Here is a 12,244-nt window from a genome sequence, read left to right as displayed (position 1 = left end):
TCCTTCCCTTCTTTTCTCCCTTCTGTCTTTCATGGGTTCTGGGGATTTCTTGGTGTTTGCAAGGCAAACGCTTTATCAGCTGAGTTATCTCCAAAGACCTAAAATCTACTGGTTATGTCTTGAGCCTTGCTTCAGCACTGCCCATCGCAGTCAGAGGAAGAAGTAAACTGATCTTACTATCTGCAATCTTGGGTTAACTTGCTGTGGAAGTGGCTGGAGGCATATTGTTTGTAACTTATTAGGCCCAGAGAATAAAATTTCCTTCCTTTTACACCTGATGAGGAAAGTGTGCATTTCGATTTGGGCTTTCGAAGCTGAGACAGGACAGGATGGTTGTTGTGGGCTACCAGCTCTCATTTGAAGTTAGGGATGAAGTTGGGGTGCAAGACTTAGCCTAGGAAGGCAGGAGCCAGGCTAGCTGCCAGAAATGGAAGCAAGAAGCTTTACCTTTCATTTCAGTTACTCCCCAAGAAGAGTTTTCCTCTTCTTAAAAATGCAAAAACAAGTTTGTATAAAACTGACACTGAATTTTTACTGAAGTACCTGGGGCTCTTAAGGAACTGTTAAGAGGAAAAGTTTATAAGAAAAAAAGGACAAAAACAAGAGACAAAAGATGATGATGGAGAACCAAAGTTGACTTTGACAGAGTGGGAAAGATGTCCAATGCATGAGAAGTTGATTAGAAGTTCTGTAGAAACCATTCCAAGCAGCAGCTTTCGGGGGGGCAGGGTCCAGGTTAGGGTTGGGAGTCGGGGTGGGAGGTTAGGGTTAGGGGCTAGGGTTGGGGTTGAAGTTAGGGTTAGGTTTGGACAGATGTCATGGGGGAAATTGCCCACTAAGCCTGGAAGACTCCTGGACTCACAGTGACTTCTGCTGACCTGCCTACCTCATAGCGCTCAGTGAGGGAAGTTCCCTCTGCTACTGCCACCTGCCTGGGAATCATGAAGATATGAACTTGTCACTTTGTATAACAACTCACAAAGGTTCAGAAGGTCGATTCAGTCTAGTGAACACATTAGTGTTCATTAGTGACCTAGTGTTCATTAGTTCACATTAGTGACCTACAGTCAAAAGTATGCTGATTACAGTTCAGTAGTATTGGCTCTATAACAGAAACTGGAGGTAGTTTGGATCAGGGATGGAAAATTGTGGCTCTTGGGATAAACCTGGAACACACCTTGCTGTCTTGCTAACGATGGATCTATATTTATAAAGGATCGTCCATTGTCTCCCTTCAAAGAGCCAAAGCAGAGACCATCATGCCTAAAATATGTACTATCTAGCAATTTATAGAAAAAGTTGGCCAACCTCTGGTATACATTAAACAGATGTTTATTTATTTGTTTTTGGTTCCTCTAGAAAGGCCTCCCCATTTATAACAATGCCACTTGGAAAAACACATTCTTGACTTCTGAACTGATGAACTCCGAACGCTGCCAGCTCGTGCACTGGGGACTGTCTGCACCTCCCTTTGGTTTCATGCCAGGGTGGTGCAGTGAAGAGAGGTCACCTGGGACTGCTGACCAGAGTGTGCCCACTGACCCACAGGGTCTCTTTGGGATCTTTGTGTTCCTGAGGACCTTAGGGTGAGGGCCACGCCTGGCTTTGCCTTTACAGGTCACCCTATTGAGCGAAGCAGTAGCCTCTGTCCCTGACAATTTCCCTGGCTCTGTAGCAGCTTATCTATGGAGAAAGAACGGAATGACACGTGCCTGTCCGTTAGCCAAGAAACAAGAACGGGTGAGCGTGCACTACAAGTTCTTCCCAATTGTTGGCCAGGCTGGGAAGGGAGAAGGCACAGGCAGAGCTGGAATTATGAGCTGGCACTGACAAAGGAGACTATGAAAGTCAGAGATGCAAAATACACGGCGGACACTGGGGACATGGAAGTCGTTGCTGATAAAGATTGAACGTGAGGGTGCTCAAAGCAGTCTTTAACTCACTACTTCCATTTCTCCGCATGCCAAATGTAAACAAAAAATCCCTCCTTTTCCTTCTCCCACGCAGAAATGACCAAAGAAATATTTGATAAGTATGTGCCGATACACATTAAAATTAAATGCATGTTGGAGTTTCTGTCTTGGTTGCTTCGCTGTGACATTCATATATACTTATTTTATTCAGCCTGTTTCACAGACTAGACCAGGATATTTACTCATCAATTTTTTTTCCCTAAACGCAGTGCTAAGTTGTGCTAAGACTTTTTTTTTCTTCACCTAATTAAGTCTGTATTTTCATGGCTTAACAACCATCACCTCCAGCTTAGACTGTGATTGCACCAAGTGTATGACAGGGACAGCATATGGCAGTAACTCAGGAGCCCCATGAAAAAAAAGGTCATTATTTTGCCCTTTGAAATGAATAAGCCTTCAGTTTCAGGGCAGCTCCTTGCTTATCTGTTGCAGCAAAGCATGACTAAACCTCCCTGCTTTGAGCCGTGGTCAGTCTTCTCCCTCAGTGCTCCCTGCCACTCCTACAGCCTTTGTAGGTCCAGCAGCGGCCGTTTAAAACATGACACTCTCCTGCAGAGAGCAGGTGAGGCTCTTTCTCAGCTTTAGGGTCTGAGGAACATGAAGGAGATCCTACCAATGACACCTTTGTCCAGGGGCTGCCATCATATGCTGAAATCCTACCTTGTTTCCTGGCCCAGCCCCACAACAGTCATGCCCACTACTTCATCTTGCAGGCAACTCGTAGGGCCAGAGCTTGCTGCTGCCATGGCTTTTTGAACACATGGCCTCAGCCCAGCTCCTCAACATTAAGTTTGGAGGCCCAGGGCAGGTGCAGGGTTCCAACTGCGCTATGTTAGAGCTGTGTCCACACAGGTGGCTTCATGGTTATAAGCCCTGGTGGTGTGAAAAAACGATGGAGTGAGCAGCGCAAGTATCTCTGATGTCTGTACATCTGCTACCTCCGTCTTCTCTTGTCTCCCTGGTTTTTGCTTGCCTTCCACCTGTTTGCTTTTCCCTTTGCTAATGAGCCAATCTCTTCCTGTAATTAAGTCAGCAGGCATTCATCGAAGAGGCAGCATCATATTTTGGCAAGAGGATGGGAACAGAACTATCCCCAGAAGCAATTAGGAATGTTTCTTAGCGGTGATTAAGGAATGGTGATTAACACATGAACAATTACCTGCTCAAGAAAATAGTTCCTATAACAGTTTCACTCTGAGGGTTTTTTTTTTAACCCCAAAACTTGCTGGAAGGTCTAGAAGGTCTTCATGATGGCTCATATAGAAAAGAAAAGCAAGCTAAGATACACAGCTTCCTACCAATGGCCTGTCTTTAAAAACTGCCACTGTCCCTGGCTACCTCAGCATTCTGAGCCCTTCTCTCTGAGTGGCATCCATGAAAATCGCATGTCCGGTGCATACCCTGCAATTTCTTGGTGGGATGCCTCTAGCCTCTTCCCTTTTTGCTAACTTGTAAAACAAAGGTTGGAATGCAGGCGAGTGAGGACAAGTATTGTATCTGTCTGTATATATGTATTTTGAAGAGGCGTACTTCCTAAGTGCTCATGTAAACTGTGATTAGCAATCCAAACTATTCAATATGTGTCCCACTTATAACTGGACTTTTTCATTCTTGGCTACTGCTACCCTGTTCTGTTATATGCTCAGCTTGACCTGGTTTGGTTTAACCTGCCCTCCTTGTAAGGCTTTAGCTGTATTTGGAAGCGTCATGTCCTGGAGAGGGGATAGCCTCTAATAGTTGGAACTGTAGACACAGGGTTTGGTGGCACGTGTGCTAAGATCAATCTGGAGAAAAATCCCAAGGGAATAAATTACATTAAAACTTGGGTGCCAACTGGTCTCCTGAGAACACTCAGTCCAAACTCTCCTGCCCCAGGGTGTGAAGCTACAGAGAGTATTAACACCTAGCGGGAAAGCCAGGTTTGATCCACAGTTCCTTCTTGACCATGGGAAAGTCTGTACCTTTTCTCAACCATCAGAGTTTTATTTTCAAAACGGTAATGGAAGAGTTTATAGAGGGTTCGAGCCACTGATCCCTGACACGCAACAGAACAAACAGAAGCGTTAAGGGAGTATTTATTTACTCAGACATCACTGTCTATCTTGAATGAGCCAATCCAAGTCAGTGATGAGGGTCAGAGGCCTCAGTGTTTTGCAAAGTGCGTTGAATACAGGGTGATTCCATGCAGAAGCAGAATTGCCTGAGACTATGGCAAGGAAAGTGCTTTTCTCAGAGTGGTACAGCTTGGAATTTTGTTTTGTTTGGTTGTTGTTGTTTTGAGATGGGGTTTCGAGTAGACTAGGCTGACTAAGTATTCAAGGATAACCTCGAACTCTTGATCCTCTTGTTTGCCCTTCCTGAATGCCGAGTTTACGGTCCTGGTCCTGAGCCATCACTCTTGGTTTTAGGTGCTGCTGGGGACATGCATATAAGGCAAGCAGTTCACCAACTGAGCAGCATCTCGGATGCTGATGCCCTTGGAGAAAAAAATTGACTAAAGAGAGCCTTGGTTCTTCTTCAAACACACAGTCTGAATCTCAGATTAGTCTCAAATTTGCTACCTTAATGTCCCACTAATGACATGACATAGAGACAATCCCAAGGCGATTGTTTTTTTGGAACACACAGGAGAGGACATTTTAACTGGGGTTACTCTGGGTAAATTCCTCAAACTCCAAATAGAAGCAGTAAACATGTGAATATAAATATGACAGTCATTTGTTTGGCTGCAACCACTTCAGATAGTTTTTGGCACACTTAACGGTACAGACATTTTTGGTGGATGATTAAAACGCCATTCCACTTTTATGTTGTTTACCCCACTTTTGTCACTGCTGTTTTGGGGGACACTATCAATTTCTTATAAGGTTCGTGTGTTTCTGCCTAGTGTCTTGCTGTTAGAGGGAGGGATACCATGGACTTTGCAGGCAATTGTTTGTGAATAACTTTACATGGATATGATTGTCAAGGTTTGATCTGATGGCTCTTTTTCTAGTTGTTGTTTTTTTCTAATTAGAAGTGGCATCAATGACAGCTTTAACATTTGCATCTTAGTCATCAAGGGATTTAAAGATCATTACTAGCGTGGATTGGTACCCCTCTGAAGAAAAGCTAAGATCTCTTTTCCCATGAAGAGGCTTCTCTCTGAAGGGATGGCATAGCCAAGGGTGGTTTTTTGAATTTAAATTTAGAAGGAAGCTAACCTGAACAGTGAAGCATACAGAGAAGATGAGCCAGGCTTGCCTTCTGGAGTTCTCCCTAGATGCTTTGACACGTACATCTGGTAGAGCTGTTATGAGCTATGGAGAGAGCCCCAGAGCCTAGAATTCCAGCCAACTCTTCAATGGCAGAAGCCAAGTTTGGATTACAAGGCCGAGTAATGACCTTGCTGGCCAATAAGAAGATACAGCCCAGGAAAAGGTGGAGGAAGCAGCTCATACTCTAAGTCTCAAGACAACCAACCACAAAACCCAGTCCCACAGGCATACACTTCCTCCATTGTAACATGGAGGAAGATTTGCCTTAAGAAAGGCTGATGGGCAGAGTTCAGTTTGACGTAAGGGGGGAAAGGGAAGATGTGAAGGCATCCTATTAGGTAAATGGGGGAAGAAGTTATGCAAATGTTGGTAGTTGTTGTTCCTGTTAGGGTAGGTATCACAAACATAAACCTTATTTTACAATTCTTAAGGTGGAGTGATAAGCATATTTTAATTGTTACATGTGATTACGATAGTCACTGCCCATAATAATCTTAGTTATTAAGGATTCAAGGATCTGGTATAAATATTTAGGCAGGTTTTTTTTTTTTTTTTTTGGCAATCAATTAAAGTGTTTGAGGGTAAGCATCAATATGTCTGAAGGCTCAGGAGGGGTGTACCTGGCCCCTAAGATTCATTCATTCTACATGCCATGGGTGAACTCCATTCACTATGCAGCAGGGAATTGAATGAAAGGTGATGGAAGCCATTATTCTGCCATTCCTGGGTTTCCATTATGGAGTTCTGGAAAAGGCTTGTCACATCAAAGAGGCTGCAGAACAACAGGGCATTAGCCTGATGTCAGTACCCATCCCATTCCAGACTCCTGCTCTTTAAGGAGGTAAAAGAAGGAGCCTTCCTTCATCAGGTCTTTAACTACTGCCCCAGACGTACCTCATTCCATTGATAAAAAGCATGCTGTCCTTGCTTGGTCCTGGCCACACTCTTCAGATCCCAAGGACAGAGAATGTACCCCAGTTTCAAGTGGGGATAAGCAGCCAACCAAAGAGCAACCACTGGAAAGCCCCCTGTCCAGGTTCACCCAAGCTGAGAATCTGGTGGTCTTTCCAAACTCACTCTACCTTACACTCCTTTCTATCTAGGTCCCCTCTCCATAAATGTCAAATGTAGTTGCCAGTAGGTTAAGCCCGAAAATAAAATCCCCTCCCTTCCATCAAGAAATAGCTCCAAACTTAGAGTGTGTGCTCAAAATATTCACAATGAAATCATCATCCTGTATTTATAGTCTTTTGGATTGTGTCTGAGATTTTCTTTCCCATGGTATTTCTTGTTGAAAGGATCAGTAGTGGAAAGCAGGACCAGAGAACGACTGAGGGTTTGAGGGGAAGGGAAATGGGCCTCCCATCATTCAGAACTGGTTGACACCAGACGCCCTGCCTCTTCCCTTGTGCCCTACCACTTGCCTGATAAACTGGTAGCCTCCCTCTCCCCTTTCCCAGACGGTCCCCTCCTTGAATGGTCCTGGCTTGTCCTTCAAGAAGAATTCACTGGCCTTCCGAGGGGCCATCAGCAGTACCTAGTGTCAACCCTTTTTCCTGTGACCTTTCCCATCCTCTAGACTTCCTCCCCGTTTTCGCCAAGGGAGATGGTGTGGATCTTAATGGTTGGAACCTGGTGATTTTCTTCAAGGCTGGGGGTCGAGGACCCCACACAGCAGCAGACCTGCAAAAAGCTTTTACTTCTCACCCGGGCGGTGGTGCAGGCAGATTGGTCCTTCGGCACTGTAATCCTGGCTGATCCCTGGGGCATGGAAGAGAGAAGCTTCCATTCACAGACTCCGTCCGCTTTGGAGATCTTATAGAAAGTCTCTCCCGAGCCCACCGGGATACGCACCATGTCTCTGTGCTGTCCTTCTACAGCCTGGCTGGGCGGGTGCAGGGTGTAGCCCAGGGCATGCTTGGAAGACGGCCTTCTGCGGAGACACTGGATTCTCAGGACATTCTGAAAGGCTTTCTTGAACTCTTGGCTGGAACATGGGTATATGATGGGGTTGATGCAGCTGTTGAGGTACCCGAGCCAAAATACTATTTTGAAAACGGTTTCCGGAGGCTTGAAATCCGGGAAGAAGGACCCTGAAAGAGAACACGAAGGATTTACACGTGTGATTGGCAAGTCAAGAGGCTGATCAGTTAGAGCCACAAACCGACACCGTCTTTTCCTAATCTTTAAAAAGTTTCTAAAGCTTCCGGCTGCACATGAATGTCTCACACTGGCTGGTAACCCCTTTGTTTCTGTTTTCGAAGCCCATTTTCACACAGATAGGGTGTGCACAGCTCCCTCCCTCGCTCTGTAGGCTTCCTCAAAGCTTTACAATGTGCAGAATCATATTTTGATTGAGTCTAGACACTCGGTTTTGCCCGAGTTATAAAATAAGGCCAGGCACATACAAACCTACATCCTCATTAAAATGTGATTACCCGGGCTAGGCATGGTATTGCACCCCTTTAATCCCAGCACCCCCGAGCCAGAGGCAGGCGAATCGCTGTGAGCCCGAGGCCAGCTTGGTCTACAGATTGAGTCCCTAGACAGCCAGGGCTACACAGAGAAAATCTGTGTTGAGGGTTGCCCGATCACACCCTCTGTGAGTAGAAGGATCCAGAACACCCAGCCCAGTATTCCTTATTTTTTCCATTCAACACTTACTAGTCCCTTGAAAAGGCATTGTATGAATTGTGCGCCCCTGAAATGTTCCTCTTCACCCTTTACAGACAGGCCTGTAAGAATGGATTCACAGTCTTTTCACCTTCTTTCCTCCTTTCAGTCTTGATCTGGTCTCCTTTCTTCCCTCAATACCTGTAACAGTTCAAGGTCCACTTAGCTGAGTGGCCTTGGGGAAGTTCCATTACACCCAAGGGTCTCAGTTTTTCTTTTTGGACAAAGGGGAAGGTTGAATGAAAGTTTTCCTCATGGCTCCACACAACGTTCTCCCTTTCTTTCAGCCTGTGGTCTTTAGGATTATTATCTTAAGTTATTGTTTAGGAAGTTCATACTGTGCATATAATATGTTTTGATAAGATCTGCCTAGACTTCCTCCCCTCCACCTCCTCCCATACCCTCACCACTTTTCCCTCCAGGCTTCAAGTGCTCTTCCTATGAATCACAGAGCCCACTTAGTGCTGTATGTGCCCTGGAGCAGAGGAGCCTATCAGTGGCTGAAACCCTGAGGAAGGCTGATTCTTTGTCTCTTCAGCAGCCATCAGCTGCCCAAAGATCCTCAGCCAGGGTTGGATTTCATGGGCTACCTTCTCTATCCATGCCAAGAAGAGTATGGTCTTGATTTACTTTCTTGCACTTCCTCTCTGATCTGCAGCCCCATCAGGGTCAGGACACATGACACACACGCTTGATGCTCTTACAGATTACTCCTGCCAATACTATCCTGAGTTCACTCACAGACAAAACTTATATACCGGGGAAATCAAAACACAAGATGGTGGAACAGTTGGTAGGAAGAGTTATCACCAAGCATGAATGTTGTTAAGTTCAATGTGTCTCAAAAAAAAAACTCTCTCTCTCTCTTTCTCTCTCTCTCTCATACACACACACACACACACACACACACACACACACACACACACAAGTTGATAGGGGTTTACTATGGAAAACCATGTAGCTGAGGAAGTTTTATTCTTTAGGTTCAAATTTTCAGCGTTGTCTAATCATTAAAAAAAAAAAGGTTTAGGTTAACCAATTATGTCTTGAGTTAGGCAATGTGATTAACTTTTAGCATATAATTTAACAATCATTAGTAATATTGTGAATTATATGATTTCTAGTCTGGAGAGATGGCTCGGTAAATGCTTGCCTTGACATTGGTCCCCCAAAATCACATAAAAAATATAGTTATGGTGACACGTGCTCATCCCAGCGCTGGGGAGGTGAAGACAGGTGGATCCTGGATGCTTTCTGGACACCCAGCCTACTTAGTGAGTTCAGTGAGAGAACTCACTTTCCACGCCTCTGCACACGGACTAGACAGTGCCTAAGGAGCAAGACCTGAAGCTGTCTTCTTACCTTCACACTCCTGCACACACACATGAAAGTATATACACATGTGTATGTATCTACACACATAAGAACCTTCACATAAACATGTACCGACAACGAATGACATGCTTACTATGGATATTTTTATTTCACCAAAACCCCAAAAACCTTTGTCACAAAATGAGATCAAGTAACTCAACCAAGGTCATTCAGCTAGTCTCTGGCAGGGCTGAGACTTGACATTAGGTAGTCTAATTTCATGGACTTTCCGAGTCTCCCAGACTAGCACATTTCCTGGAAAGAGGTTGGTATACGCGAACAGTGAGCTGAGTAGTCAGGGACGGCTGAATTAGAATCAAGCTTTTCAAACCTCGCCTGGGAGCAGAGAAAGTGGTCTGTAGTAACATGAAGACTGGCTTTGTGCAAATATGGTCAATTCTCAAGAAAAATTCATTTTGCATTCCAATGTCTATATATTGCCCAATATTTCTCTCTCATGGTGACAGCAATGTGATTAAAGAAACCCATTTTATAAACCTCTGCCTTTTCCTGGGCTTAATGACTGATGGCTAAGCAGAGATGAGCTCGGCATAGCAAAACCCACCTCATCTGGAGACTTCATTACAAACAAATCAGCTTGACATGGCAGATATTTTCCTTATTTGATGAATTTTCAGCTATCAACACGAACAGCACAGCCCATACGCTCTTTGAACACAAAACTATTAAAGTGATTGGAGAACCCCAGTTCATTCAGGGATGCTATTTCTGCTTAGAGTCCAGGTTTACATGCATAAATTTTGCTCCTCAACTTCTGATCCCCTCTCTCCTCCCCAACCCCATTTCCTTAGTCTTGGGTCTAGCTGACCCATGGCTGAGTTCTTGTGCTCCACACTGTCAGAAAACAGGTCTTCTGTTTTCATACCCACCATTTGAAATATCCCATTGGTTTTTCCTGACACTGAGGTGCAAGGCAAGAAAAGGATTTAGTTAAAAATTAGGAAGAAGATCCAGACAGTCCTGATGGGACCTGATAGGCTAGGGTCAGACAGTAGGGGAGAAAAACTTACGCTATCAGTAGACCAGGGGAGAGGGATAAGGGAGGAAGAGGGAGGGAGGGCGGGATAGGGAGGAGATGAGGGAGGGCACTACAACTGGGATACGAAGTGAATAAATTGTAAAAAATTTAAAAAAAGAAAGATTTGGATGTAAGATGGTCTCCAGCTTCCATTCTTCAGGAACATTTTCTTTTTAATCCAAAAGCATCTCTGAATTTTGGCTGATTGAACTGTGAGTGGGAGATACTTACAGGGCAAAGACCTTTCCATAAATAGCACCACTTGGTTTACCAGTAAGTGTGTGATAGTATCCGGATGTGTCTAAGCCGAGTCACACACTTGCTCACCCCCATTTCCCTAGAGGCAGGTGGACCACAGAGCACTGTCCTCACTTTAGAGGGACACATGTGGTTCTCTCTGAGGAGCTGCTGATGGGCTGTGCTGAGGGGAGGGATGCAGAAAAACACTTCTACCAGCAACTTTCCAGTGGGTGAGAAAAGATAGCAAAGGGTTATGGACAGGGTTGTGTTCTTCTGTGAGGATGTTACCCACACCCTCAGCTCTCTTTCTTCACTTCACTTTTTTCTGTCTTAAGAAGAGTTCTGTGGGCATCAGGCTTTGGAAAGAGTTACGACCACCTAGTTCCCCATCCCACTGTCTCCTTCTTTGCCCAAACTTTTCCTCACAGACTCAGTCTTCTTTGAACTCCTCAAACTCAGTTTTTTTCTCAGATACCTTTCTTCCAGGTTACCGGTGATGATTTTGAGAGTTCGAGCACAGCTAAAGAAGGCTGTTCCTGGTCCTCCATCTATCAGGAGCACCAGGGTAGAACCAGTCATGCTAAGGATGTGGGATGGTTAAGATTGGGTGTCAACTTGACAGGATCTAGAATGGCCTAAGAGAGACATCTCTGGTCACGTCTTTGAGAGATTTTATAAAGTATGTTAACTGAGATGGGAAGAGCCACTTTGAGTGTGGGTGACACCATTTCATGGGTCGGGGTCTTGGGCTGGATGAAAAGGAGGAAGAGAGCTGAGCCCCAGGATCCGTCTTTCTCTGCTTTCTGGCTGTGTGAGCAACTTAACGAGCAGCCTCACACTCCTGCCTCCATGATTTACCCACCATGACAGACTGTATTCCTTTGAACCACGAGCTAAGATAAACCCTTCCTCCTTTAAATTGCTTCTGCCAGCTATTGTATCACTGCAGCGGAAAAGTAACTAATACAAAATATGTTTCTCTGACCCAGACAGCAGGGTGTGAACGCCACTTGGTCGTGACCTTGTTTTTGTTTGCTCACAGAGCTCTAGGACCCAGAACAGTGACATGGATGTCCAACTGCCATTTCTATGGAAGGGTTGACCCGAGCGAGGATGACCGTAGCTGACTGAATGGCTGAGCCTCCTTGTTTTCTCTATGCTGGCGGCCACCCTGCGGCAGGCAGCTGTCTTTGGTAACCACCCTAGCACCTTACTTCTCTCCCTGAGCCTGCTTTCTTCTATTTATCTGTCACCTTTTCCCGGCACTTTCTTTGTAGTCCTTTGCTGTTGGCTGTATTGGTATTTCCCTCTCATTTCTCTCCCATCCTGTACCATTTGCTGTCAAATACCCCAGAACTTCTTGTCACGCTTCATAGGAAGAGTATGTTTTCTGAAACCCATATGTGAGAAAACTCCTATTTTTTTTTTTTTTTATCATCATAGCTGTGTTTCATTCCCCAGTGACCTCTGTCCTGACTTTGCCTCTGGGGAGCCAACAGAAATCAGCTTAGTTCCTGGCACATCTTGCCCTGTAGGTCAGGTCACCTTTTACATGAAAATTTGCCTAAATTAATTCTTGGGCTTTGGAAAATTTTCAGTCCTTTGGAGCTTCTTGTTTAAAATTTATTCATTTATTTAAAATTCATTCATTCATTCATTCATTCATTCATTCATTCATTCATTCATTC

The 12,244-nt window shown here is 44.8% G+C and overlaps 1 protein-coding gene across 1 annotated transcript in view; it reads right to left on the bottom strand.

Moving 5' to 3' along the window:
* Positions 1-6,805: 6,805 nt before the first annotated feature.
* Positions 6,806-12,244, bottom strand: part of Adra1a (adrenoceptor alpha 1A) — an 82,336-nt gene continuing 76,897 nt past the window's right edge. The window contains exon 2 of the mRNA XM_055609770.1: positions 6,806-7,323. Coding sequence (XP_055465745.1) covers positions 6,806-7,323 — 518 coding nt within the window. The remainder of the gene's footprint in view (positions 7,324-12,244) is intronic.

This window comes from Psammomys obesus, unplaced genomic scaffold (genome assembly GCF_907164565.1).
Source record: "Psammomys obesus unplaced genomic scaffold, mPsaObe1.curated_primary_1811, whole genome shotgun sequence".
NCBI classification, from domain to species: Eukaryota; Metazoa; Chordata; class Mammalia; order Rodentia; family Muridae; genus Psammomys; species Psammomys obesus.
This window is presented reverse-complemented; position numbering and strand designations above follow the sequence as displayed.